The sequence below is a fragment of the Cyclospora cayetanensis genome, unplaced genomic scaffold, assembly GCF_002999335.1.
Source record: "Cyclospora cayetanensis isolate NF1_C8 unplaced genomic scaffold, CcayRef3 CcayRef3_contig_245, whole genome shotgun sequence".
Lineage (NCBI taxonomy): Eukaryota > Apicomplexa > Conoidasida > Eucoccidiorida > Eimeriidae > Cyclospora > Cyclospora cayetanensis.
Genome location: NW_020312198.1, coordinates 1 through 27,608, shown reverse-complemented (window position 1 = coordinate 27,608; position 27,608 = coordinate 1). Strand labels below are relative to the sequence as shown.

The window sequence follows — 27,608 nt, the reverse complement described above, 5'->3', positions numbered from 1 at the left end:
CCTGACGGCGACAGGCGCTGCACTCGGGGTACCTGTCCTGCCGCTTCATGTTACCCGTACAGCCGTTGCTGCATGCGCTGCTGCTCGTGTTGCTGCTAAAGGCCCTGCTGCTGCTTCTGCTGCTGCTACGGTTCTTGCCACCCTCGATGCCGCTGCTGCTGCTGGCGCCTCCAAGAAGCATGTCTCTACGCTTCTCGCAGAGGACGAACCCTTGGATGAGACCCATGGCTAGGGTCGAGTGACCAACTGCGTGGTTGTGAAGCAAATTGAGTAGATACAAAAGACACTCCCAAACTCCAAAACGAGAGGCAATGCCCCAACTGCAGCAGCATAGGTAGAGGGCCGTTGCTGCCTCGACAGTATGGGGATTGTAGTGCTTGATCACCGCAGCGCTGCCGCTGCTGCTGCTCCCGCTGCTGCTGGATCTGCCTGGACTGCTGCTGATGCTAGGGGGCAGGCGGATGTTACTGGCACATGGGGAACCGCATCTGCACAGCGGAATGGCCCTTAGCTGGTGAGACGGCCCAGAGGCAGTCTTAGGGAAGCTGCGGCTGCGTCTGCCCCTGCGTCTGTGGCTTGGAGCGAAGGCGCCTTCGCAGGTGTGCTGCTGCCTCCTGTTTGCATGTTTCTGCATGTAGCTCGATCCCCCAGCGCTGCGGAGCTTGTTAGGGAAAGGGCTGCTCCTGCAGCTGCTGCTGCTGCTGCTGACATTAGAGGAGCCGCTGCAGTGGCCTGAACAATCCACCGAGTTTCGACGACTGAAGAGTGCCATGCTGGACGTGGCATCTTGGCGCCTACGATGAGCAAGAGCGTGGTGCTGTTGTTGCTGCTGCTGATGCTGCCTATGCTTCTGCGGCCCCTGATCAGGCCCGAGCTCCCCTCCTTGCTGTAACTGCTTCACCTCCCCTTCTGGGAGAGATGCTGGTTGCCTTCTCAAGCACCTGGCCTGCAGCGTGAAGTGTTGCTCCTGTTCTTGTGGCAGTTGCTGCTCTCTCTGCTGCTGCTGCACACCCTTGCCGCTGCTTGGCGTAGTCTTTTCCATCCAGCCCCTAGTACCCGTGTTGCTGGTGCTGCTGCTTCTGCGTGATTGAAGGGATGTCGCTAGAGCAGGCGCCCGCAAACGGCTGGTAAGTCCTGGACCGCCTAAGGCTGGCAGCTTCGATGTTGCGCCTATAACACTGATAAGCCTTCTAAATTGTAATAACTTTAGTTTTTGATGCCACTTCCTGATTCCTAACTCCGCAACATCAAACACGCTTCCTGCGGCTTCGGGTCACCTGCTGCTATTGCGGCCACGGTGGTTGACTGCTGCTGCTATTGCTAAGAACGTTGCTAATGAGTCTAATACTTATTGAGGTACTTCATATATATATACCTGTAGAAGAAATACGACATGAGACATGTAGTTCGACATATTTTGCAGCAACTGCTGCATGCAAGAGCAGCAGTAGCAGCACCAGCAGCAGCTGTTGCTGCTGCTCAAACACTGGGCTCCCACCAACCCGAACATCTCCTTTCCTAGAGCACCCCCTGCAGTACAACGAAAAGGACGACGGCGGCGATAATTCTTTCTTTTTTTGCATCCGCAGCAGCAACCTGTCGCCAAGCCGTGGGAGATCCCTCTGTGTAAACCCTCCGCTGCTGCGGCGTCTTGCGCTGCTGAAATGACGCGGCCTACACTGCTGGTGCAGGATCACCAGCAGCAAGATCTCCGCCCCACTCTGCTGCGTTCGAGAGGACCTGAGGCAGCGAATCAGCATCCATTGCTGCTGCAGTACAAGGGAATCGCAGCCGCAACAGCAGACGCAGGCCAGAAACGGCCAAAGCAGCAAGACCCTCACTATCCAACCGTAGACATCCCACATCCCCAGGAGCCTCATAGCCATGAATTGCAGCGGCAGAAACATCGCACAACAGCAGCAGCAGGCAGACCAACAGGGCCCCCGGCAGCAACAGCGACAGCAGCGCCGGCACCAGCAACAGCATTCTCACCCTCCGAGCAGGAGATCCTGAGGGAAGCATTCAATGTCTTTGATCGGGATGGAGATGGGTTGCTACAAGCCAGCGAATTTCGCGCCGCTTGTACCGCCCTCGGTGTACAGACCCCCGAACCCATGGTCTGCTGCTCCTGGTCTTGCCCTATTTCGGTGCTTAGTCAGAGCGTTTCCTTATCTCGTCATGAAAACTGCTGAGTTCGCGTGCAATGTCTGCAAAATACTAACTCACACATGTCACAGCGTTCGCCGCACGATTCGCTTGGAACCTTGTTGTGTATATGTTTTTCTCTTAGGCGGCAAAGATGCTATTGTTGGAGGGTCGTGGATCAGGTGTTTCCTTTTCTGAATTCTGCAACTTCGCATGCGGGTCGTTTTCACTGGAAGAAGATATCAGCGAAGCGGGTAATCTTTTTAAGCTTTTTGACCACGGCGACAAAGGTATGTGCAGTTGGTCTTTTTGTGTAAACGCAGGCTGCTCATTCTGCAGGACTGCTGGCTGCTGGACTGCTTGATGCTGCGTTCCTGCTAAGACTCCACTTTCAATGTTGATTACAGCTGTCGTTCGAGCTGCCATGCCACGCCACCAACAGCAGCCGCATGCACACACCCACAAGCCCTCTCTTATTTAACAAGTATATATCCAGTTTTAGAGCCTACTATGTGTTCATACGCAGGATACTTGACACTGCGAGATCTGGCCGAAGCGTCAGAGTGCTGCGGCGGTGCATTTTCTGTTGAGCAGCTCGAGCTGATGCTCCGGCATCTCTCCCCGGATGGCAGTGGCCATGTGTTTTTGCAGCAATTTAAAAAGCTCTTTACCAACAAGCAGCGACTTGCACCCAGGAATTAGTGTTTGCTATGGCAACAGAAAAATACGCAGCAGTAACGGCACTAGCACCTGCCGCTGCGTGCGTTGGTGCGGCAGCTGTCTGAGACTGTTCTTGCAACAGCGCGGTGCTGTTTTTGACTCATCTTGTCATTTTCCTACATAGTTTTCATTGGGATGCATGGCATACAGCTTGAGGACGGGCCGTATGCCTTCGGGGCATTTGCTTTGACGTGTGCATCTTTCGTTCGTGCCACTGCTAGAGCGAGCCCTGCTGCCAACAGCGCTTGCTGCTGCAGCGCGGCTCCTACGCAGCGTAATTGGCAAGCGTAACAACTCAACTTGTTTATGTCAGACAGCAGGTAGCATGCAGTCAGCGGTCCGGTGGGGGACGGGGTAGAGGGGCCGTAAGTACGGGGAACGGCCAAGGGGGGTTAGCCTACAGCTCCTTCTCTGCTGCCTTTCGCAGCTGTGCAAAAATGCGGTCGCCCTCCAGCTGGTGCTGCAACACCAGCAAAAAGGCTGGCAGCACCCGCACGAGTTGCAACACCACAAGCCGAAACGGCAGCGCCTAGGCTAAGAAGATAGGGAGAAAGATTCTCGATTGCAGTGCGTCGTTCCAGCTGTACAAACGGGTAGCGGCAGCTTGCTAGGGAGTGTCTGCAGTGCGGCTCTCACAGAGTGTAAGTTGTGATCTTTTAGGTGAACGTATCTCTTAGTCAGTCGGTCGAGGGCCTTCGCATGCAGGACCTTGAGATGGTGTCTTGCTGCAGCAAGTCGGCCATCCACGCTCTCCCTCTCCTGCTGCTGCCGCTGCTGTAGTAGCTCATACTTTTTCCGTATCGCGGCGTCGCGCTGCGCCTTCCAGGAGATTAGCTCCTCCCGCTCGAGCCGATCCGCCATCTTCTTAAGACGGGCAGCCGCTTCGTACCTGCAGCAGCAGCAGCGGCAGCAGGTGTATTGGCACGGCCACGTTCCGACTCAAAGGAACGATACCGAAGCATAGCGAACAGCGGCAAAAATGATTGGAGAAGCCGGATGGTTTGGCGGAAGTAAGAGGGGGATCCAGCAGCGACCAAAGGACTGATGCCTCCTACCTGTGGGCCTTTGCCTGCAGGATCTCGTTCTGTCTGAGTCGAATGAGCCGCGAGCTCCAATGTGGCGCCCTTGGCTGTATGTATACCACTGTCCTCTCAAGAGACCTCGCAGTTTCCTCCATTTGTCGCTCCCGCAGCTCCTGATGTAGCCTCTCTTTCCACACATAAAGCGAAGAGCCTCAAAGGAAGCTATGAAACTATGGGCCCCCTGTCCCAGCTTCGTCTGTACGGCACCAATTTGTGCAGTATGGTTTTCTAGTTTCAGTGCTTGCTGCCTAGAGGACGCGACTGCTTCGGTGCAACTCCCCTGCAGGCGGCGTTGGCTAGCACACCAGGCGAGAGACGCCAAAGATTTGTAGCTCCCTGAGCGTCTCTTAGCTGGCCCGCTTGCTAGGCAGTGGCTAGCTGAGAAATGTCGAGGGTTGGCAGGCGGCTGTGTCTCTGAGCTCCATCTAACCCTGGAGTACCCATATAGTTACAGTGTTTCTCACTGGCGTGGGCCTCGAAAGCCTCAGTGCTTTTCTGCTGTACGCATGGCGAAAGCAGGAGGAACGGATACAATATCCGGTGCAAGAAAGAGCGGCCAGGGGCTCTACTGCTCCAACGAATGCGCAGACCGAACTCCAATGCATGAAAAGCGAAGCAAGACAAGCAGGTAATGTGTTCCAGCCATCAAAATATTGGGAGTAAGACGAAGAATCAATAGTAGAGAAACGAAAGTGTATGTACATTATACTCTGGCATCGTGCATTCAGACTCAGCCTCCCGTACAAGGAAACGTTTGTATGACTGCGCAGTCATATGAATTTTCGTATGCCAACATAGAGGTCTCTAGAAATATAAAGCACCCCAGACGTAGCTCGTATTTTCGGTTATTTCCAGCTAAGGATGGAAGCAAAATAGATCTACCCGCTCACACATACGCAGAGAACACCGATTTTTCGGCTTACTGGCTACCTGTGAGTGACCCTCAAGGCCTAACGGATTCTCTAGGCTCATAAATTCGTTTAGATCTCGTGTTCCTTCGGTGTTCATGAATGTGCACTCGCACCCATGCTGTTGTAAGCCTCTCGATCTCCTCATAGTGGGCATGCTCTACTGCTGCCTGCTGCAGCAAGTGCTTGCCTCTAATCCTTTCTTGCACTACAGCGAAGAGGTAAGCTTCTAACTCCTCAATGTGACTTTGTGCAATTTGTGCGTCCCCGTATTGGCCCCTGGCTGCATACGCATCTCTATAGGCGCGAAGTGACCGAATACCAGCTCGGACCGTAGCCTCGTCCACCAAACAGTCCTCCTCGTCGGAGGTGGTGCTCTCCACCCCATCCTCTAGGCTCACAGAGACGCGTGTAGCCCTTTTATTGCCATTAAGATCTTGTGGTGTATACTCTGAGGGGTAGACCCCGCTGGCAGCTACGGCAGCAACACTGCTTGCTTCGCCATCGCAGGCAGACGATTGGAGTGAGTCACGGCTAGTGGGATGCATATTGATAAGGGCAAGCAAATTTGATTACTGAGCTGTATGAATCCCGATTTCACACGCTGGAGCCAGCTTACGAGTCGGCTGTGGGATAGTGCTCTTGGCCGCACCGAGAGCGGCAGTTAAGCTACATCTCAGACTCGACTCACACGGAACCGAAACTCCCTCAAAGAGATCTTAAAAGCTCTTATCCAAGATTAATCAATGCACGAAAAGAAATTTACACCGCTGCTCGAGTTTACGGATATGCCAGAGGAGCACCCAGCATGACAGTTGGAGCATGCGCGAACAGCTCAACGCATTGAAGTTCATACAGATCTTGCTTTAGAATGCACTATCGCCCCTCTCAGGAGAGAAAAAAAGATTTTAGAAGTCATAAGCTCTATTTACTTCCTTGTATCCATGATAGTCCTTGTGGAGAGCTGCGGTCTTGCCCTCTGGCCGTTATTGGGGTGGGCTACGCAGCTATACACCGAACGAGCAAGTCGTCACCGAGTACATCATCCTGCCAATAGCGTAGCCGCTCCACGCTATCCAAAAAAAATAGGCTTAATTACGATTCATGAATCTAAGATTTCTTTCAGCAGTGACTGACAGAATCCTGCGAACTGCCCTCCGCACTGGATGGGGGTCACTTACTTGTTCACTGGACGGCTCCAGGTGGCGCGCTTCGCCTGGCTTGTCTTCAGCTAACAGTAGCTGCTTCCAGTCTTTCTGTGTTAGACAGCCGAATATATCTTGCCTATCTCTCCATCAGGTAATTCAAGAAAATCCCGGCCGGATTATTCGTTAAGCAGGCCTTTTTTTCCGTGTTTACTGTGCAGCAAGTTCACAGCAGCTGTGGGGTGACAAGAGCACGCATCGATCGCTTTTGCGTGATCCACATATACACCCCGCGACACGCCGCCCTCTATCTTCATCCGATCTCCTTATCTCTGTAGAGACTCATCTCCTTCTTTGCCAAGCTTTTTATAGCTTCGAATCACCTCAATGACGCCTCCTCTGAGGGGCAGCCCTACGGGGAGGCTCTCGGCAGCAGCAGCAGCAATTGCTACTGCTGCTATGTCTGCCTTGCTACTTTCACCATCGGCTAAAGCCCAGGAGCCTTACGGAGTGCCGAGCGAGGCCAGCTGGGCGCCCGCTTCAGCTTCCTCCACGCTTTCGTATAGCCCCTCTGCCTTCTCTGCATCTGCATCTCCGTCTGCATATATCTCCCCCTCCCTCTCCTTCTCGGCTTCCTCCTCTTACCAATACACGAACTACCCTGAATACCAGGGATCTGGCGGAGGCCCCCAAGTGGCTTCGGAGCTCTCTGGCCTCGGATATTTTACAGCGAGTCTCGATACTCGAGCCATCTCTGCGGGGCAGTACAGCGCCTCCCCCGAAACTTTCTCCGTTTCTCCCTCTAGCTCCATCCCCGCATTCGACTCTTTCACGCCGTATGCCCCCCCGGCTGCTCCCTCTTTTGCCCCCTCGGCTGCTCCCCCTTTTGCCCCCTCGGCTGCTCCCCCTTTTGCCCCCTCGGCTGCTCCCCCTTTTGCCCCCTCGGCTGCTCCCCCTTTTGCCCCCTCGGCTGCTCCCCCTTTCGCCCCCTCAGCTGCTCCCTCCTCAGCTGCTGCCTACCAGGATGCAGGCATTGCCACCACAGAGGCGACCGCAACAGCAGCGAGCGCCTACGAGGCCTACGCGTCGGGGGGCCTCACCGCCTCCAGTGGCTCACCCTACACCCCAGCAAGCAACCCTGTTTCCCCGTCATACTTTGATGTGGGGTCTCCATCCTACAGCAGCAGCAGCACCGGTGGCAGCAGTAGCACCAGCGACAGCACTGGCTCCTATACGCCAGCCACCTATGGAGGCCCTGCTGCATACCAGTCGACCGCGCAATATGACACTACTCCCACGTCTGAACCCTCCCCGACCACCCCCACCAGTTACAGCAGCCCAACGGCGGCTGCAGCGCCTTCTGAGGTGCTACAGCAGGCTCAAATGATGCCCCCGACACAGCAGTCTGACGTAGGCTCGGTCACGATAACCCCCATTCAGACTGCAGCAGCAACGGCAGCAGCAGCACCGTCGGCAGCAGCACTCGCCTCAGCACCCGTTCCACAGGCAACGGCCGCTGCAGCAGCAGGAGTCGAAATTGCTCCATCGTCGTCAGTGCCTCAAGGTACTCCTGTCGTTCAGGAAGGTCCCACAGAAATGGCTCCCTTGCCTTCGCCCTCGATGCCTGTAGCTGGGGTAGCAGAGGCAGCCGCAGAGATGCAGACAGCCGCAGTAGCCGCTGTCGCTGCAGACACCACCGCTACGGCAGACATGGCGGAAGCAGCCGTAGCAGCAGAAGCAGCGGCTGCCGCATTAGAGGCCTTGCAGGAGACCTTAACATCTCCGACGCAGCACCATGAGGCTACGACAGAAGCAGTGGCAAACACGGAACAAGTGGATTCGCATGCCGCGGAGACAGTTGCCGCGCAAGGAGCGCCAGAGCACCCGCCAAGTGTCCAAGTGTCGCCTACGGCAGACAGCTCTCCAGACACTGTATCAGCCGAGACTACCGCTGCAAGGCAGCCAACTGAGAGCTCCGAAGCAGCGCAACAAGAAGGGGCAGAAAGTGCCCGAGTTCAAGACGAAGCGTCTGCGGTAGCTCTTACAGAGCCAACCGCCGCTCAGACACCCTCCGAAGGGCAACAACATACGCCTGTGGAAGAGCAGACGCAGCAGCAGGGGGAGACAGCAGAAGGCCTACTCACGGCTGCCGCTGGAGACACCTACGTCGAAACTCCGGCAGCAGCGTCAACAACACAGTCAGCAGAGGTCGATGCAGGAGGACATACTACATTAGCGGAGGGCACAACAGCTCTCCCTTCGGAAGCCGTTATGCCTCTCGCTGAAGCTGCGGAGGCACAGCATGCCAGCTCCCACCCCAGCCAGAGCGCAACAGGGGAAGCCTCTGAGGACCAGCAGCAGCAGAGTCAACAGCCAAACGAGCCGCCGCAGCTACAGCAAGCGACAGAGACACATGCCGCGTACGAGTCTTTGGGGGCCCTCCCGAATGCGCATCCCCAGGAGGAGGGCAGCACAGAAGGGGCCCCCACGGGTGCTGCGACTCCCCCCTCCTCTCTTTCTGCTGCTGTCGATGAAGCTGTCATGTTCGCTGCAGCGATCAACGCACCCTCCTCTGCTCCTGCCGAAGCGGGAAGCGCAGATGAGGCAGAAAGTCAAGCGGCGGCTACTCAAGGCGGCATGCTGCCAGAGAGCTACCCCGAGGGGCCAACCCTTGAGACCCCACTCGAAGAAATGATGATGGAGCATGCGCAGAACAATCCAGCAGCGGCTACGCAGGCAGAAGAGGATTCACAGGGGCCTCATAGAGAGTCTGAAGCCGCAGGAGCAGCACCTGCTGCAGACGGCCAACTCGATGCAGCAGCAAGCGAACCCACGCAGAGAGGCGCTCTCGACACGCTTACGGGGGTTACGCAACAAGCCATTGCCTTTGGCAGCCACCCCGAGTCTGAAACAGACGAAACAGCAGAGTCGCAACAGCAGCAGCACCCTGGGCAAAGCCAGCAGCAGCGAGGGCAAGGCACGTTGGAGCAGGAAGCGAGTGCTCAACAACACGAGATTGTGATCCGCCTTCTTACAGGCGATAAAGAAGATCTGGCCGCCTCCTTGAGCCGCCTCGCTGAGACGATACGACACCGCGAAAGGCTCGCAAACCCCCACGAGGAGCTGGAAACTGTTGAGGGCACTGAGCAGCAGGAGCAGCAACAGACTCCCGCAGATGCTACCGAAAATGCAGAGGGTGTGGCTGCGCCACTCAAGCCGGGGACCCCGCAGGAGGAAGAACAAGATCAAAGTGGAGAAGAAACGCCAGATAGGAGTCGCCAGTACATTTTTCAGAGCGTCTCGCAGCAGCAGCAGCAGGATCTGCCAGCGGAGGTGGAGGCGCTGCAGCAGGTTCTGATCCAGCAGCAGCTCCAGCAGACGCACCAGCAAGTGCTTCTCGAAGAAGAGCTCAATGGCTCAGTGGAAGTGCCCGATATCGAGGCGTATGTAAAGCAAATACAGGAGCAACAGGAGGAGCAGCATCAGCACCAGAGTGAGAAGAAGCAGGAGAGCGAGCAGGGAAGCGAGACTGCAGGTGAGGCCGCTTCACCAGGGCGTGTGCTGCAACAGAATGAGGGTCGCCGTCGGCAAAGGGGGGAAACACGAAGGGAAGGCCGTGTTAATGCTAGTTCTGTCGACAGCAGCAGCACCAGCAGCAGCAATGGTGTTCCTCGTGCGCGCCGCAGGTTCAATAACCGAAGAGAGTGGGAGGTCAGCAACACCCGAAACAGCAGCGCTAGCAGAGAGCGAAGAAGCGAAGAAATGAGCAGACGCAGCAACAGCAGCGGCAGTAGAAGAAGTTCCAGTACCGTGGCTAATTCGGATGTTGAGGACGTAGAGGATGCTGAGGTGCGTGTTGTACACCCCAGCACAGGCAGCAGGCCGGCAGCCACTGTACGAACAGCTGGAGCACACGACGAGATGGCAGCGGCAGCAGGAGCAACAGTTAGAGCCGCAACAAGGCCGTCAACTACAACGGCAGCAACACAGACGCGCCGCAGCAGCGACACAACAGCCCAGGAAGTAACAAGCGCACAGGAGGCGTGGGAAGGAGACGTCGAGTGGGAAGCGTGAGGAGCCCCTGAAAAACACCTTTTGCAGTTTGTCTGTTCGATTCATAGTGTTTAGACGCGCGCAAAGCAGCCCCAGCAACAAAAATGGATGCAGCAAGAGCTGCAGGAACAAATCGGCTGCTGTAGCGGTCCGATTGCTACCACTTGAAGGCAATGGGCCCCCGTGCGCAAAGCCTGCAGCAAAGAATCTTACGGAAAACTCTGCACCTGAAAGACCAACAACAACGGGTGCTACTTCTTTCGACGGAGTAGTGTGCGAATACCTCATAGACACACAAATCATATAATTTGAGCTGTGCGTGCATGCATCGTCCCCACAAGAATGCTAGAACAGTCGTCAGTCACTTCTTCTCTTTGCGGATCTCAAAACGGCTGTTGTTGCTGCTGCTGTTGCTGTTGCTGCTGCTGTTGTTGTTGCTGCTGCTGTTGTTGTTGCTGCTGCTGTCGAGCTACTGCGACTGCTACTGAGGCAGCGTGCTGGCGGTTTGGTACCGCTGCTAGTGTAGGTTTCATTCTTGCTGTTGCGTTTGTTGCGAGTGCGGCTGCCACGGGGAATGTCGCTGGCTCCATTGCTACCTGTGTTCGGTGCTGTCGTATCTGCATATGTGTGGGGAAGTCAGGAGGCCCTCTAGATAAGGGCTTGTCCACACTGCAGCCCTCCTGTTTTAGGCCACTCGGGTATTGCTAGACGTGTTTAGGCTGTATAGACAGCACTAGGTCACCCCTTCATGTGAGACAGCCCGCTTTGGAGATTGGGCTTGCCCTCGAAAGCTATGCGCTATTGTACACCAAATCACTTGAGTGAAGCTGAACAGTGCTTTGCTACTCAGGCACTGGGAAGCAGTCCTGTCAGCGCCGACATTTCATGTGCGCCGTCTGAAAGCAAGCTGTGTTGCTGCTGCCGCTGCCGTTCAGCTGTGCACAACCCACGGCAAGCGCTACAGCCAGTGGCTGCTTCGATCTGCCTGCTATAATTCGCATGCACTGCAGTCTCCGTAGCACAGACTTGAAAAGCGGATTCCTAGATCCTATGCCGTCAACACGTAACACACGCCTTATTCCCCTGATGTGTGGGGACTCTCTAGGACGGCCACGGCCTAACGTTGCAGTTTTCGTCGTTGCATTCCGCTGCAGGAGCAGCAGCTGCTGCGGCTGCTGCCCCTGTTATGGAAATTGCTTCTTAAAGGGCTTAGTTCTCCTGCCCAGCAAGACACTGGGGAGTTCCTGCGCTACCAGCTCCCCGAGTGCCCGTTAGAGATCTAGGTAAAGCGGCGAGACACGAGAATACTACATACTCGCCAGTGGAGTCGGCGTTAGGAGAGCTCTTTCGTGTCTTGGGGGAGGCCTTCAGCGGCTCTAAGCTGCCCCAATACATCGCCGCCAACGTGCCTATGGACCACGCCCATGCGCGATTCCACTTTCTATGCAAGGTGCTGCACGCCTGCTGCGACTACCTGCGTCGATCAGCGGCGAGCTGTGGCTGCTTGCCGTCAGCTAGGGGTACCCCGTAGATGTGTCATCTTTAGCAAGACGCATGCCGTGGTGTTCTTCTCTCCCTGAGCAACAGCCGCTGACTCGTGAGAATTCGGTGGAGGGCCAGAGACTGGATAGACCAACCCCCGGAGAAGCACTCGGAATAAGTACCACTCTAGCGACGAAACAAAAGGCCATAAAGATAATAAACCCCATAACAATGCCCGCGACAGTTCGCAAGTGCGACGCTGCCGTAGAAGGAGCCTGGCAGCAGACAGACCAGCCCGCAAGGAAAGGCTACTCACTACACCCCAGATCCCTACTACGCACACGTAGACCATTAAATCCTTGAACTCTTGGACCCCTTTCCTTGAAATGGCAACCCATCGCCTTTGAGTCGTCGCGACTGCTGGAGAAAAACGCTGCTCGTTTGAACCCTCAACCGTAGAGGCGCACCACACGGCTTCCGCCTTGGCATCTGCGATCCCTACGCTGGCCGGTTCTTTCCCATTTCCGCAGTCGATTTCGCACCTTTCTAGCCCTCCTTGTTTTGTTTCCCTTTTCCCAATCAAGGGGCCCCCTTCCGCGGGGGCCTTGCCGGGGGGCCCCCCCCTGTAGCAACAGCTGCGGGCGGAGGCACAAGTTGAGAAGCGGAAGCGCGACCGGGCGTCTTCTTCCACGCCGTTGAGATGACGCAGCACGCGTCAGGCGCTCACCAACAGCAGCAACAGCAGCAGCGGCAACAGCAGTCTCCCCAGCAGACGCCACCTCGCTACAGCGTTTGGCCTTCCCCCCCCCATGCCCCCTTCCTCCACAGGACCGTCTCGCGCACGTCTCCCGCGGCGTCTTACAGTCAGTCTCACCCCCGTTCGGCGCCTCTTGGGAATCCGCAGCAGCGGATTGCATGCAGGGGGGTTCTGGAAGGGGGCAGCGAGGCGCACAGGAGGGGTGTCGCCTCCCTCGATGCCCACCCCAGTCACTATAGCGTGTACTTCGCTTCGCATCAGGAGCTTTCTTTGGAAGCCTCTCAGGAAAAAGGCACTCCTGAGGGAGCCTTCAGAAGAAGCAGCACCTTCCACACAAGCTACGGCAGGCACGAGACAGCGCAGCTCGAGGAAGACTCGCAGCGATGTCACTTCTGGTTCAAGCCCGATGAAGAAGAAGCAGTCCTTGATGCCTCCACAGAAGGCCCCCCCCCCGGATCAGCGAAAGCAGACGACGTAGAAGTGCAAATCGAAACAGCAGCAGCAGCAGCAGCAGCAGCAGCCAGCAGTGACACTGGACTACCCAGCGAAAGGCCTCCTGCCTCCGCCTTCCTCCCTAGAGAAGATCGCACAAAAGAAAGGGTAGTTCCCGTCTTCTTAGAAGACACCAACCACGCAACTGATGAAGCAACACGTCCTGAAGTCTATGGGAACCTCCAGGTTCGTGCTGGTGCCCTGTCAGCCTGTGTATTTGCGCATTTACATGTATTTATACATATATGCATGTTTATACATATATGCATGTATGCGTATATATATATGCATAGATACATATATATATACATGCATGTAAATATGTACAGATACATACATATATACATATACATATGTATAGATACACATATACATACACATATGTATAGGTACATTTATGCATATTTACATATGTATATACATGTATATATATACATGCATATATATATATATCCCTCCCTCCCCGCCCGCCAAAGAAGGGCTCTTTAATACACCTCTTTGCCTCCCTCCCTCCCTCCCTGCCTGCCTGCCTGCCTGCCTCTCTCTCTCTTGTCTTCAAATTTATACTTGTCTGCTGCACGCCGCGTCCATCTCTCGGCGACATCTCTGCGGAGGCACGCGCTTGATTTCCGTTCAAGGAAGAGACAGTGGTGCTGCGCTGCATCTTCGCCATCTGAATTTCGTAGTGAAGACACTTTTCCTGCACGCGCAACAGTGCAGACGTTCTCTAAAGCTCGGCTAGAAGGACAGCTGTGCCCCTTCTTCTGCTCTCACTTGTTTTTCCTCCTCTTTATCTCTCTCTCTTTCTCTCTCTCTCTCTGTGTGTGTATATGTGTGCATAAATATATGTAGATATGTATGTATATGTGTATGCATATACAGAGCATGTCTATCTCTCTCTCTCTGTCTCTCTTTGTATGCGTCTTGCATCGGCGTCCACCAAGCAGGAGACCGTTGCAGGCTTTTGGCAGGGATGGAGCTCTGGGGTTGTATAACGGCGCATTCTGTGTGTTGCTTCGTATATTTGTTGTGTAATGTTTTGTCCGTGAGGTTCTTAGCGCTAAGCGGCTCCTGTCCATCACTTTCGAGAGCCATGACGCTGTCTCTCTCTCTCTCTGTATGCGTGTGTATGTGAGTATGTGTATGTGTGAATGTGTGTGAATGTGTATGTATGTGTGAATGTGTATGTATGTGTATGTGTGAATGTGTCTCTTTGAATGTTTATGTGTGAATGTGTGAATGTGTATGTGTATGTATGTGTGAATGTGTCTCTTTGAATATTTATGTGTGAATGTGTATGTGTATGTATGTGTATGTACTGCGTGTCTTCAGGTCTTGGTGGACATCGATGATACGGTTCGCTCTAGTGGGGGAATTACGTTTCTCTCCGTAAATCTTGGTGGTGGGATTTGCAGCCTCTCTCGAGTAGCTCTGAACAATTTATAAAAAGAATAATTTCCCCTAGATTGCCTCAGAAGTCTTCCTGGATTTATCGTCGGTTGTTCGTTTCTCTCTCTCTCTCTCTCTGTCTCTCTCTCTCTCTGTCTCTCTCTGTCTCTCTCTCTGTCTCTCTGTCTCTCTCTGTCTCTCTCTGGCTAGCTGACTGGCTTGTTGGCTAGCGCTGATTTCGCGTCGTAAGGACAGCTGCACACGCCACTCGATAGCTCTTTCGCCTCGCAGTGGGGAGAGGCAGAGTCTGCGTGGAATCCCTGTGTGCCTCTTCTTGTGTTGCGCCTATCGTCGGCTCCTCTGTACCCACTGCACACCAAGTTCTCTTCTCCCTGCTCTCCAGAGAGAAGAGGGAAAGGCGGCCTTTGTTTGCATTCACCATGCCGAAACATCCAGGCTGCCCAATTTTCCCCCTTGCCGATAGATGCAATGCACCTATATTTGCATTTGTCGGTGCGCTTCTTTGGGTGTCTTTGACGGTAGGCGTGGACACCCAGTATGCTCGTGGGCATTTCTATCCAGGATGTTTCCAGTTTCTCTTCGAGCTGGCGAATGCGCAGTGCATCCCGCCGCAGCGGCCGCTCTCCCTTGCAGTCCTTACGGCTCGAATTCCACAGGCAAGTCTTCGTCGCGACATTCCTTCGAGGCTTGCTCGCGCGTTCATGCTAGCATGTCTTCTCTTGCTCGAGGACGCGTGCCTGCAGCATCAGCAACGGCCGCCCTTGTGGCTTGCCTCCACCCCACGCTGTTGCATTTGTCTTGTCTTTCTGCGCTTTTGGTGCCTTCTCAACTCGCCGTCGAGAAGGAACCAGAAGCCTTTCCCGGGGGGGCGGGGAGAAAGGGCATCGCTGGCTGCTGCATGCCTTTTTGGCGAGCCGCGTTTGCGCCAGAGGCTTTCACGCCTTCGCCAGACTATCGCTTCACACCGAGCTGGAGGGAGGGAGGAAAGAGGGCCTCCCTCGGGTACAAGCAGCCATCGATCTGCGTTGCATTGGCTCTATTTGCACAGATACCCATCACAGAAGACAACCCGATCAACGAAAAGCTGAGGCTAACAGCCCTGAGACGCGGTGTTCGTGACTGGGGGATCGACTGTAACTCTAAGTAAGCGGCAAACGCAAAGGCAGCCGCGTGCGAGGCTGCCTTTGCCTGTAAAAGGCCTTAGTGGTTCTTTGTCTCCTTCAAGGCACGTCTGTCTCTGTTGAGATCTGGGGGGGGGGTATTGCATCTTTCTTTTCGACACTAAGAGGACTCGACATTTTCTTTAAGAGCCTTCTTTCTCCGCCTGTCTGTCTGTCTGTCTGTCTGTCTGTCTCCCTCTTTCTCTCTGTCTTTCTCTCTGTCTCTCTCTCCAGCTCTACTTTGTGCGACTAATCGTCTACGGCTGTATGTGCTGCCGTTTGGGGGGGGCGGGGGGGACTGTTTCTTGTTGGTTCAGGGTGCTCTACTCCTCGTTGAACGAATGGCTGTTCCCGAGAGAAAAGGCAAAGAAGAAGTTGGAGAATTTCCTACTGCTGGATGCCCAACTGGCGCGCCACAAGCCGAATCGGCAGTGAGAGTCACTTGCGCTTTTTATGTGCTGTGCTTTCTCCAAGGTTTTTAACGGCCGTCACAAACGCCTCGTGTATTTTTGATAAGGGGTTGGGGAGTTAAGGGGGAGGGCGGGAAAAGGAGATAGGGGGGAGAGCAGATAGGGGAGAAATGCCTTCCGTGCGATGTGGGGTAAGCGACTGGCTAGGCCTTTTCTTGTCTAACTTTCGAACTGCGTTGTTTTGCACTCTTTGCCTCGGATCGGAGACTCTCCCGCTTTGAGCTTCTGAGGAGGGGCTGGCTGGCTTGCTGGCTGGCTGGCTGGCTTGCTGGCTTGCTGGCTGGTGCTTCTTGAGGTTTTCTTGACTTGTTCTGCGCGTGTAAGAAGGCCCTTCAAGTGTATTTTGGAAGAGGCGCCTCCTTTCCGATGCACGCGCTCAGGTACGTGTGGATTGGGGATACTGGCGAGATGGATCGCGAAGCTGGCGAGTTGATGGCTGCCCGTCTGCCTTCGCAACTCAAAGCCGTTTTCCTGCATTTCGTGGGGGCATCTAGCAGACACCAGAAGCCACCGGAAGATTATGTGCTTCACGGCGTGCCCTTCGTCTTCTTCAGGTTTGTGCGCGAGAAAAGGCCGAAAAGCTGAGAGCTACTTCAGCCGCTCGAAAACAATGGGGGGTTAGCACACAGGAACAGGGAGAGAGAGAGAGAGAGGGTTGTGGGTGTAGTGGAAGATGGAAAGAGAAACAGAGAGAGAGAGGCAGAGAGAGAAAAAAGAGAGACATACAGGCAGAGAGAGAGGCAGAGAGAGAAAAAAGAGAGACATACAGGCAGAGAGAGAGGCAGAGAGAGAAAAAAGAGAGACATACAGGCAGAGAGAGAAAAAAGAGAGACACACAGGCAGAGAGAGAGGCAGAGAGAGAAAAAAGAGAGACATACAGGCAGAGAGAGAGGCAGAGAGAGAAAAAAGAGACATACAGGCAGAGAGAGAGGCAGAGAGAGAAAAAGAGAGACATACAGGCAGAAAGAGAGGCAGAGAGAGAAAAAAGAGAGACATACAGGCAGACAGACAGAGAGAAAGAGAAAAAGAGAGAGAGACAAGCAGAGAGAAAAAGGTCAGGATGGGCGGAGAGAGAGAGACAGATCTTGGGGGGGGGGGGGGTATTTGTATGTTTTTTTGTGTGGGATTTTATTCTTGTGTGTAAACATGTCCTTCCGCTTTCAATGAGTAAAATCATTCAATGCACACCCCAGCCCAGAGTACTCTATGCTCACTTGCGCTTGTTTTCAGAACCTTTGTGAAGGCTGCGCGGAGAGCGTTTGATTTGGGGTTGATGGGCAAGAAGGAACTGGCGAGGGTGGTTGTGCAGGTTTGTTTCGCGCAGTTTGCCTTCCCTGCTGCCTACCTATATATTTCCCCTCCTTCCGACGTATCTCCACATCGCGCTCTTCGTGTGCCGTGTGGCCGCTCCTTGCGATCTGAAGTGTGCCTCGCGGATGATGATTTGTTGAAGGAGCAGAACCAAGACTTTCTCTGCATCTGACTGGCCGTCTGTCCGCCTCTTCACCCTTGTGCCTTGCGGTGTATATGTCAAAAACAGCCTGCCCGTAGCGGAGGATGTCGACGTCTCTTCTTCATCACTTGAGCGCAGCAGCCCCCGTCTATGTCTCTTCATCGTTCCCGATCTCCTGCAATCTGTGTCTGGGAATACGTGGCCTACATTTATGTCCATGTACATATGTATATGTATACATATGTATGTAGTGCATGCATGCGTAGCTGTGCATGCATGTCAGGAAAACGCCGTAACAACAGCATGCCCCTACCCTATCATCTGTGATGGTGGTATCTTTCTCCTTTGTGTCTCTCCTAGGCAGTGCACGAGCTGGAGGAGCTGCGAGCACCCTCCATTTCCACCAAGTGGAGGGACCTTATCTTCGATATACGGGTATGTCGGGAAAGCTTTCGCAAAGACAGACAAAGACAGAACGTTCGCTCGCTATGGGGAGGTCGTCTGCCTTCACCTCTGGCTTCCTGTCGACGAGAGCCGAGGGTTTTTTTTTCTGTGTTTGCATGCGCACGCGGTGGCTGAGCACAGTCTGCATTTTTGTGGATTGGTGCTTGGGGAGGTGTCTTAGTCGACGCCATCTTTCGCGTGTATCCGCAGTGTCTCAGTGCACAGGTAGGCCCTCAAAAACGTCCGTGCGCATGAACTACCACGTTTGTTTCTCGCGCATTCTGAGATTTTTCCGGGCTTCTTTTTCTTGCTTTCCGCACCGTCGGCTTTGCGCAGGATGCGGAGCAGGTGCTGCCCCTCAAGTCTGCCACCAGCGCTCCCCTCGTCAGAACGCGTGAAATCCTCGGGAAGAAGGTTGCAGATATAAAGGCGGCCATAGCAGAGCTCAAGCGGCACAGTGCTACACCTGCAGTCCGACCTGCTACAGAGGGCACGGCACAGACGGCTGCAACCAATTCCAGTGCAGCGAGAGCAGGAACGGTGGAGGCGGAGGCGCCTCCAGGAAACACCCCACAGCCAGAACAAAAGCTGCAGCAGCAGCAAAAACAACAGCAGCAGCAGAAACAGCAGCAGCAGCGGATGGTCGTGGCTCCTCCCGTAGGCTCCCCCGTGTCCTCGACGGGCGCTTCTTCTTTCATAGAGCAGCAGCAGCAGAAACAAGAACAGCAGCAGCAGCAGAAACAACATCAGCAGCAGCAGAAACAACATCAGCAGCAGCAGAAACAACAGCAGCAGCAGCAGAAACAACAACAGCAGCAGCAGAAACAACATCAGCAGCAGCAGCAGTCTGATTTTCTGAGGCCCCCTTCGGCAGCAAGACGCAGCACGCAGTCTCAGGGGTTCTCAGGGGTGTGCGCAGTTGGAGTCGCTGTCGATGTCTCGGCACCGCGTGGCGATTCAGAAGACGATGAGGGCACTTTTCCCTGGCCTGTGCAGCAGCAGCTCACAGCAGCGGCGGGGAGGCGGCAGACGGGAGCAGACGCACAGGGAGTGGAGCTGCTAGATTTGACCCCCCTGCACAGCAGCCACCCTGAAAGCAGCGAAAGGAGGAGCAGCAGCAGCAGCGCGGACTGCAAGACCGCAGCAGCGGCGGAGCAGCAGCAGCAGAAACAACAACAGCAGCCTTTCCGCGAGGAAGAGAACCTGCTACACTGGGGAGACACAAGCCCGTCAGAAGGGGGGAGCCACCAAGCTGCCTTTACAGCCGAAGACAACGCTGCATCGCCGGCAAGTGCAAGCGAGGACGCTGACGCAACGGCAGCAGGCACAGCAGCGCACGACGCAGGAAAGCGTCCCTACAGCCCGTGGGAACTTCTAGCGGCCACCAGTCACCAATCGGCTGACGCTACAGACAAGCGCAGCAGCTCGGACTGTTGTGCAGACACTCAGGGTGGGGGCGTTTCGTGCTCTGTAGGTCCCCAGTTGCAGAAAAACGCAATTCAGGGAGTTGCCAGGAACGTCAGTGTAAACCCCCCCGACCTTCTTACTGGGGACGACTGAGGGGTCCTGTAGGATCTGCCCCCCTCCCCCCGTTGCCGATTCTTTAGTCCCCCTCCCCCATGTTTAGTAGCGTTGCAGGGTACTGCACTTTTGACTGGCTGTGCAGCAGCAAGCCTCCTCTAATGCGCTCGCTGAACTCTACCTGCCCGCGCCGTACGATAGCTAGGTCGGTAGCGCGAAAGCTGAGGAGGGGAAAACTCCATACTCCCCAGCTCCCCCCACCAGCCCACAGGCGTTTAGGATGGACAGACGCACATATTTTGAATAGCGTCATGCCACCCTACGAAATTTGCCAGTGGACAAAGGGAAGGGAAACTACGTTGCTCGCCAAATTTGTGCCGCTCTACCGTAGACGGCTAGGTAGCAAACTGACAAGGCAGCGAACACCCAGAGTTCGACGGCAGCTCTTCGCTTGCACCTCAGCAAGGCCACCTCACTATCGAATGGGCAGCTAGATAGCAAACACCGCTTACTGCCTGCCTATGTGGGGGTAAATGACCTAGTGAGTAGCTGGCAGGCTCTAGGCAGACAGCAGCACGCTGGGAAGCAGCTGAACAGCTGGCTTGCTAGCCATCAACTGGGGGCCTACTGGCGGCGCTGACAGCCGATAGCTAGGTCTGGCTAGCTGCGCCCAGAAGCGGCTGGCTCTGCCTCACCCAGCCTTGCGACCTCCTCAATGAGGCTAGCAACCTGCAGCAGCAGGCACAGCGTCACATCCGCATGCGAGGAGCAGTCCCCTGAGAGCGCAAAGGGCATGGGGGAGAGGTTGGCACCATAGACAGCCGGCTGACCTCTTCTTCCAGACGCTTGACTGTCGCCTCGAGCTGCGTGATGCGTTTGGAGTTCTTGCTGCCGCTTTTGCCTGTTTCCGCAGATGATGATGATGCAGCAGCACCAGCTGCTGCTGACTTGCGCCGTTTGCACTTCGCTGCCTTTGCTGGTCGCAGCTGTTTCCCCGAAGGCGCTTCTGCAGCAACAGCAGCAGTAGCAGCAGCACAAGCAGCAGCAGCAGGACTAAGACCACCCCCACTCCCATCGGCTTCATCTTCGGCTGTTGCTGCAGCAGGGGGTGTCTGTTCATCAGCGTATCCATGACTGCTGCTGCTGTTATCGGCGTGTTGTCTCGCATGGCGCCTCCCAGAAAAGGCATCCTCGGCAAAAGCAACTTCTCCGTCTGTCCTGCTAATGCCCTCCGTGGCATTCGCGGGTGTGCTCGTTGGACTTGGATTGGGTTGCTTCATCGCGTCGCTCTGCATAGCCGCTGTGAGCTGCGTGAGAAAGAGCAGCTCCTCGGAGAGCGCCTTATTCTCCTTCTCCAAACTCGAGATCGAGGCAAAGAGGTCCTGCCGCCTGCATGCCAAGTCCGCTAGTTCCACCTGCAGAGACACCCGGAAACTCCTTCGCTGACATACACCACGGGCACGGACAGATAAAGACGCAGCGTTTTGACGGACAGATTGTCAGGCGTGCAGCTTCTCCTGGAGCAAACTCGCTGTGCCTTCTTTTTTTCGCCTCTGTGCTGCCTCTCGGACTGCCGTTCGGCGTTGATGACAGCCAGCGGAGGGGCCCCTCTAGCCGCAAGGGAGACGCGAGGAGACGCGAGCAGAGCAGGAGACGAGAGCAAAACAAGAATGCATCTAAATAGCCATCCCCGCGAGGGAAGCCGTAAAGGGCGAACGGACAGGGGTGTGCAGCTATGGAGCCGAAAAAGAGAAGGGCCCCTTGGAGAAAGTAAATTACCTGAATATGCAGAGCTCGATCCTCCAGACTGCTCATTTGTGCATTCTTCAGCTCCAACTCCCCCAACAGGGAGCTCGCCAACACGTGCAGACGAACCTGCGACGCCCATACGTCGGCACTGACGCGCGTTGAAAATGCGGGGAGACGGCGAGGGAGGGGCACGTGGGAAGGAAGGGCATAATGGAGGGGGAAAACGGAGGGGAAAATTTTTGTATTGGACAGACAGCGCTTGGTAGGAGGCAGCCTTCCCCGAGAGACACCCCAGGCATGCGCCGCATAGGGAGGAGTAGACGGGAAGGGTGGGAGGAGAGGGGCAAGACAACAAGATAAGACAAGACAAGGCAAGGCGAAAGGGGACAGAGGGAAGCGCCGATACGGACCTCGTAGATTTCGCGCTGATACTCCAGCTGAGATGAGAGAATGAGGCTCAGCTGTTGCTCCTGCACGCCGTCCTGAGCATCCGTAGGAAGCTGCGCATGTGCTCCAGCAAGACATCCGTCTGCGAGGCTTTCCCCGCATCCCTCAAGGCTATGGGGTGCGAAATCGAACGGCGAAATATCCTGCCCCCCCCACGAGGCATCTTCGGCACAAGCTGCCTTGCCCGAAGAGGCTCCAAGGTGGCATTGCAGCTGCTGCTGCTGCCACTGCTGCTGCAGCAGCTGCTGCTGCTGCTGCTGCCCCTCTTCTTCCTCTTCCGCGCCGTCCGCTAATCCTGCGGCAGCATCGCGCGCTCTGCTGGAGGCCCCTCCACAGGCTTCGTTGCCTCCCGAGGGGCCCCCCTCCCCCGCTGCCTCACCGTTCTCAGTCGCTGCAGATGCCTTGGAGTCGGCGAAGCATTCCGCAGCAGCAGCTGCTGCTGCGAGGGGGCCCCCCCCGTGCCGCGCAGGCGTCGTCTCAGTAGCCACACAGCGCAGTCTCTCCAAGCCCATACGCAGTTCGAAGCTGGAAGTCTCCTGGGGGTGTCGACGTGTTCCGCCTGGGAGTGTCGCTCCGTGTGGAGAAGTAAGGGAAGTCGTCGAGGGGGCCCCTCCGTGCTGGGGGCCCCCTGCGCCTCCCCCGCTGCCCACGACGCGAATCCAGGGGGGCCCCTCCAGGACGGAAGCGGGCAGGGGCAGAGGAAGCGGCGCGGTGAGATGCGAGTGGACGAAACAGTCTCCCGCATAATCCCACACTCTGCCGGAAGAGAGGTCGAAGCAGAACGAGTGGTGTTGCGAGGTCGAGTGCCTCTTCGCATGGCCTCCTTTGTAACGACCGCAGCCTGCGGGAAGGCGGCACAGGGGCGGAGCAGCGGCAAATCGCTGAAGCACGACAAGGCTGGCTTGCAGGGAGCAGGAGCGGAGGAGAGAGGGAGGAGTCTATCGGACTGCCGTTGCTGCAGTTCTGCCCACTGGCAGAGCATCGGGAGCGCGATGGGAAGAAGATTCTGCACCAGACCCCTACGGGTGTTGGTCTCGATGGCGCCTAAGCCATGCACTGAACTCGCTGCCACACAGAAAAAGGCGAACGCAAAGCCGCCGTCGGAACCTACACTACTCTGCAGAATTTGATTCCAAAATACTTACCGCAATGCGCGCAGACGAGGCACAACCAGAGCGACTTGGCATCCCCACAGGTGAAACACTCAAGGCCGTTGCTGCTGAGGTTGCTATTGCTGCTGCTGCTAAAGTTGCTGGTGCTGTTGCTGTGAAGGTTGCCATTGCCGCTGCTGTTTGTGTTGCTGTCGCTGTTGCTGTTGCTGTTCATGTCGCTCTTAATGGTGCTGTCGCCATTGCTGTTAATGTCGCTGTTGCTCTTGCCGCTAGTGTTTCTGGAGCTGCTATTAGTGCTGCTGCTATTAGTGCTGCTGCTATTAGTGCTGCTGCTATTAGTGCTGCTGCTATTAGTGCTGCTGCTATTAGTGCTGCTGCTATTAGTGCTGCTGCTATTAGTGCTGCTGCTATTTTCTCTGGAAAGTCTATAAGTCCCCAAGAAGGCCTCGCTGGAAGCCAAGCAAAGGCACCCAGCGCTGCTGCGAGTCGCGCTGTTGCTGCAGATACTGCTGCTCTTGCTGCTGCAGATACTGCTGCTCTTGCTGCTGCAGATACTGCTGCTCTTGCTGCTGCAGATACTGCTGCTCTTGCTGCTGGAGCCGCTCGAAGGGCTTGCGCTGCGGCCTCTCCTGCTGTCGCTGCAACGTCGATTGGCGAAGCGGGCAAAAAGACTTTCGCAGCGAGTCCAGCCCAAACTGCTGCTGCTGCCAGCCGCGCTGGAAAGTCTGTCGGGAAGAGAAACATGAGGCTCTCCAAAGGACGTGTTACTGGGAGCCACCGACATTTCTGCTGCTGACGGGGGGGGGAGCAGCGCGTCCGAAGACGGCTGCTGCTGCGGCTGTTTCGCTTGCTTCAGCTGGCGTTGAGAGACTCTTTTCAGCAGCATCCAGTGTAGGACGCCAGCGCATGCAGCGCAGTGCGAGAGTGCAGCAGCAGCCGCAGCACGCAGGGCTGCAGCGGCGGAAGTTCCTTCTTCAGGCATCTCCGGTGGGGTCGGTGTAAACGCTGCAGCGTCTCTGGAAGCGGCACGAACGGCGGCGGCAGAGCCCAGCCAAGAGAAGGGCAGGGTGTATAAGCCAGAGGCAGACGCGTCAGCTCGAGAGAGACACACGGGGCACCCAGGGAGCTGCCACATCGCCTGACGGCACATTTCAGCGCAGAAAAGGCCTTCCTGCTTGGGAATCCAGAAGAATACCAGAGCGACAGTTCAAAAATAAGATACGGCAAGAACAAAGATACACTTATCGACAAAGAAGTGTACAGCAGCTGTGTGTAGGTGGGCTGGTATGTATGTATATATGTATGTGTATGTATGCATGTGTGTATGTGTATATGTATGTATGTATGTGTATGTTTATATGTGTGTATGTAGGTGTATGTATGTGTGTATGTGAATATGTGTGTATGTAGTATGTATGTGAATATGTGTATGTATGTATGTGAATATGTGTATGTATGTGTACATGTGTGTAGGTATGTGTACATGTGTGTAGGTAGGTATGTGTACATGTGTGTAGGTATGTATGTGTGTGTATGTATGTGTGTGTATGGATGTGTATATGAGGGTATGTATTATGTATGTATGTATGTGTGGGCGACAAGACAAGGCTAAAATAGAAAGTAAGGCGGCGTAGACACCGCAAGAGAAGGGCAGGCTCGGGCTGTCTATAGCTTGACTGAAGTAAATGGCCCCCCATATACGGCTGAGTGTACTGCGGATAGGAACGATTGGGTTTGCACCGCATGTATATATATATATATAGATATAATATATATTCACAAATAGACGTAATATATATCCATAGAATAAACGTAAATAGATATATCTACATATATATCTACATATGCTTATATGTACATATATATCTACGTATATTTATATGTACATATATATCTACGTATATATCTACGTATATGTATATATGCATATATCTACATATTGACCTCAGAGGCCGTTCTCCGAAAAAGCCCCTTTGGGGTCATAGGGGGGGAAAGTGGGGTCGCTGCACCGGAGATGGGTGTCACCACCCCTCCGACGGAGACGACGATGGCGGATAGCTGCAAGGTGTACAGTGCCCATGCTTCCCAAAGAGAGCATTTGTGGCCTAAGAGCTCGCCTAGCCGACTTCCTTTCTGCAGTGGGTAACAGAGATGCTGACGTGCTTCCACGCTTCCTGCAGTGTTTGTTGCTGCTGCTCCCGGTACGAGAGAATGGGGCCCCACTCCGGAAGCTCGCTGCACAAAGCGCCTTCCTACTGCTTGCGAGCTCCATCTGCAGAGCACGGCGTAGAGCGGCCTCCCGCCTACGCCCTCCTTCAGCCTCTGCTGCTGCTGCTCCTGCTGGTGCTGCTGCTCAATGGGGGACGGGAGAAGGTACAGAGCGGTGAGGTCGTTAAGGAGATCCCCGCACAGGTGACGCAGCAAAGAGCCCACACGGAAAGCGGCACACTCCGGCAAAGCTACCACCAGCGTCCAAAGGGCCTCCTCTAGGGGCCCCCCGGCCAGGTTGCCCCCTGAAGGTGTTCCTGCGACCCCACCGGCGGGGGGCCCCCCAGGGGCCCCCCCCGCATTGTGGAGATCGCCTGCACTGCGGGGCCCCTCCCCAGCGGCGCTGGCGGAAACTGAAGGGAAAACTCCTTCCCGCTCGCTGGTGCTGCTGCTGTCTTGCGAGCCGCTGCTAGGGGTACTGCTGCTCGCCCGTGGAAGTCCATCCGCATGCAGAGCGGCTCCGCAGAGAGGCCTCTCTGTTTGAGCGCTCCTGAGCTGGAAAAGACGGCCCCTCGCACCACTCAACAAGCTCACACGTACCACCTTGCTCGTGTCGCTGAAGCAGCTGCGCAGAATTCCTGGTGTCTGGGGAGGCGGCAGCGGCTCCTGCCGAGACGCTGGAGCGAAGAGCGCCTTGGCCTCCTGGGAAGCTGCGGCAGGTATCGCGACTGCTTCAGTGGGTGCCTTCGTCTGTAGCAACACGTCCAAGGCTCCCGAGAGGGTTCTTAGGGGAGGGAGATCGAGGTGCAGCACAAAGCGGGGAGTTCCTGCGCCTCCATGGTCCAGTGCCGAGACGCCCTCCGGCATTCCTCGTTGTGCATGCAGTTTCGCTGAGTGCCTGTATGCTTTTGTTATACTGCACTGCGAGGCAGGTGGGGCCCCTGAGATCTGCGGCAACGTCACAGCCAACGCTCCAGCGGAGAAACAGCCAAACGGGGAGCTGTGTGAGCGGCAAGGCGAGTGTGCTGGGACGGAGAGGCCCTTCAAGAAGCAACAAGAGGATCAGCAGCGCCAATGCTCCCAGGAGCCGCAGCTGCAGCTCCTGAGGGGGCGGAGGCACAGCCTCCGCGGAGGAAGCTACAAATTCAAACCACGGAGTTCCGCGGCAGTGTCCAGACACCCTAAATTAGGCATTAAAGTGGTGTTATGCCCCTTTTGTGGCCGCACCGGTGCTCTGACACACTGCCGCCGACGCCGATGCAGTGGCACACGCGGGGGGCCCCCTACCTGGGGGCCCCCCTCCGGGCGCCTGCGAAGAATCCCTGCTCTCCCATCCCGCGCATCCTTCCGCGGCGCGCATGCAGTTTGTTTTTTTCGGCGCTTGCTATTTTTCCAGGAGTCTGTGGGGGCCTGCTCCTTCTGAGGGGCCCCCTGAGCCGATCTCAGCGGGTCGGGGGCCCCCAAACACCAATGGCTTCGGCGGCACGATGCCGAAGATCTCCTTCTTCCAGCCGCCCCTACGCAGCTGCTTGCTTCGGAAGGCCTTGCCGCTCTCTGCCTGGGAGTTGCTGCTCCAGCCCAGCAGGCGGGGGGAGTCAGCCTCCCTTGGAGAGTGGCGCCCTTACCACCAGAATCCTCTGGAAAGCCTCCGATTAGGGCCTTCCCGGCACTCTATTCGCCTCTGCGGAGGCTTAGCAGTGTCTTCAGCTCGCAGCGTTTCCCAACGCTCCCTCCGAAACGCTACAGTCGGCCTTAGCCAACTCGCTGGCAGTCTCCCCCTCCCACCGGCGCAGTTCCGTGGGACCCTCCTAGTAGTAGAGACGCCTCAAGCTGCTCTAGAAGCGTGCGAGGCACTGCTGGAAGCCTGCATACGAGCTAGCAGCGAGGACTCCACTACCCCTGCTGCCACCATCACCACCACTGCCGCCACCCCCACCAGCAGCATCACCAGTAGGGATGATGCGGAGCCTCAGCTCGTCTTGGGGTTCGATACGGAACACGATCCCACCCCTCGTAGGGCACCCCAGGTGCCTCTTCGCGTACTGCAGTTGGGGGCCCCAGGAGTGGCTGCTGTATTTCTGCTACGGCCCCTAGGAGGCCTCCCTCACTGTGTCGCTGCCATCTTAAGGGACAGCACCATACTAAAGGCCACCCAAGGGGCTTCTCTGGAAGCCCTACTGCTTCAGAATGAATTCGGAGTCTCTGCCCAGAGGCTTTTCTGTCTTCACCAGGCGTCCACTCTCCTCTCTCGCTCTCGCTCAGCAGCCAGGGGCCCCTCTGCAATTTTAGGGGCGCTGGGAGGCCCGCGAAACTCTTGGGGCCCTGGGATACCCTCTTTGGGAGCTCACGGAGGCCCCCGGGGCCTGTCACTCAGAGAGCTGTGTGCCATATACTTGCGGGAATCACTAGATAAGGCGCAGCAACAAAGCGATTGGGGAGGAGCTCTGAGTGAGCAGCAGCTGCTGTATGCTGCAACCGATGCTGATGTGAGTCGGAGGATATACTTGGCAATGAAGGCTAGCTTGGGGCATGAGAGGATGGAAGCCCTAAAGACACTCATGGGGCCCCCTCATAATGGGGTCATGAACTCCACGGAAGGCCCTCCCATTGCAACCCTTACACGGGCATCCAGAAAAAAAGCGAGCCTCACGTAGAAGCACACACTCTCTTGCTTCATTTAGGATTCATGAACTTGGAGGCTTGCATCCACCCCCTCCTCCCCCCCCCCACACCCCTCCTCTCCGCTCACCCTAACCCACGCAACCCGGTCGTCACCCCCCCAGCCCGGCCGCGTCCCCTGCCCCACCCCCGCCGCCGCCTCCCCCCCCCCGAACCACCATACCCCCCCCC

At 55.9% G+C, this 27,608-nt stretch overlaps 6 protein-coding genes across 6 annotated transcripts; 4 read left to right on the top strand and 2 right to left on the bottom strand.

Moving 5' to 3' along the window:
• The first annotated feature begins 1,664 nt into the window (after nt 1-1,664).
• On the top strand, nt 1,665-2,847 carry LOC34622227 (caltractin). Its single transcript, XM_026338272.1, has 4 exons — nt 1,665-1,805; nt 1,953-2,117; nt 2,291-2,435; nt 2,672-2,847. Exons 1-4 carry the CDS (start codon nt 1,665-1,667, stop codon nt 2,845-2,847), a joined length of 627 nt encoding a protein of 208 aa, XP_026194057.1.
• Nucleotides 2,848-4,890: 2,043 nt separating this feature from the next.
• On the bottom strand, nt 4,891-5,403 carry LOC34622228. Its single transcript, XM_026338271.1, has one exon. It carries the CDS (start codon nt 5,401-5,403, stop codon nt 4,891-4,893), a length of 513 nt encoding a protein of 170 aa, XP_026194056.1.
• Nucleotides 5,404-6,387: 984 nt separating this feature from the next.
• On the top strand, nt 6,388-7,639 carry LOC113147498 (DNA-directed RNA polymerase II subunit 1-like). The gene is made up of 5 exons (XM_026338270.1): nt 6,388-6,517; nt 6,686-6,969; nt 7,024-7,180; nt 7,253-7,455; nt 7,631-7,639. The coding sequence occupies exons 1-5, from the start codon at nt 6,388-6,390 to the stop codon at nt 7,637-7,639; spliced, it is 783 nt and encodes a 260-aa protein (XP_026194055.1).
• A 71-nt stretch (nt 7,640-7,710) lies between these two features.
• LOC113147497 (chromatin modification-related protein EAF1-like) lies at nt 7,711-11,257 on the top strand. Its single transcript, XM_026338269.1, has 5 exons — nt 7,711-8,094; nt 8,200-8,778; nt 9,124-9,274; nt 9,307-9,476; nt 11,159-11,257. Exons 1-5 carry the CDS (start codon nt 7,711-7,713, stop codon nt 11,255-11,257), a joined length of 1,383 nt encoding a protein of 460 aa, XP_026194054.1.
• A 350-nt stretch (nt 11,258-11,607) lies between these two features.
• On the top strand, nt 11,608-19,281 carry LOC34624436. Its single transcript, XM_026338268.1, has 9 exons — nt 11,608-11,832; nt 12,578-12,970; nt 14,117-14,186; nt 14,717-14,850; nt 15,243-15,337; nt 17,055-17,133; nt 17,638-17,712; nt 18,058-18,363; nt 18,517-19,281. Exons 1-9 carry the CDS (start codon nt 11,608-11,610, stop codon nt 19,279-19,281), a joined length of 2,142 nt encoding a protein of 713 aa, XP_026194053.1.
• A 621-nt stretch (nt 19,282-19,902) lies between these two features.
• Nucleotides 19,903-26,118, bottom strand: LOC34624437. The gene is made up of 12 exons (XM_026338267.1): nt 25,969-26,118; nt 25,429-25,799; nt 24,714-25,161; nt 23,422-23,688; nt 22,742-22,756; nt 22,222-22,482; nt 21,700-22,109; nt 21,402-21,549; nt 21,022-21,117; nt 20,279-20,657; nt 20,073-20,209; nt 19,903-19,971 (listed from the first exon to the last, which is right to left on the bottom strand). The coding sequence occupies exons 1-12, from the start codon at nt 26,116-26,118 to the stop codon at nt 19,903-19,905; spliced, it is 2,751 nt and encodes a 916-aa protein (XP_026194052.1).
• Nucleotides 26,119-27,608: the final 1,490 nt, after the last annotated feature.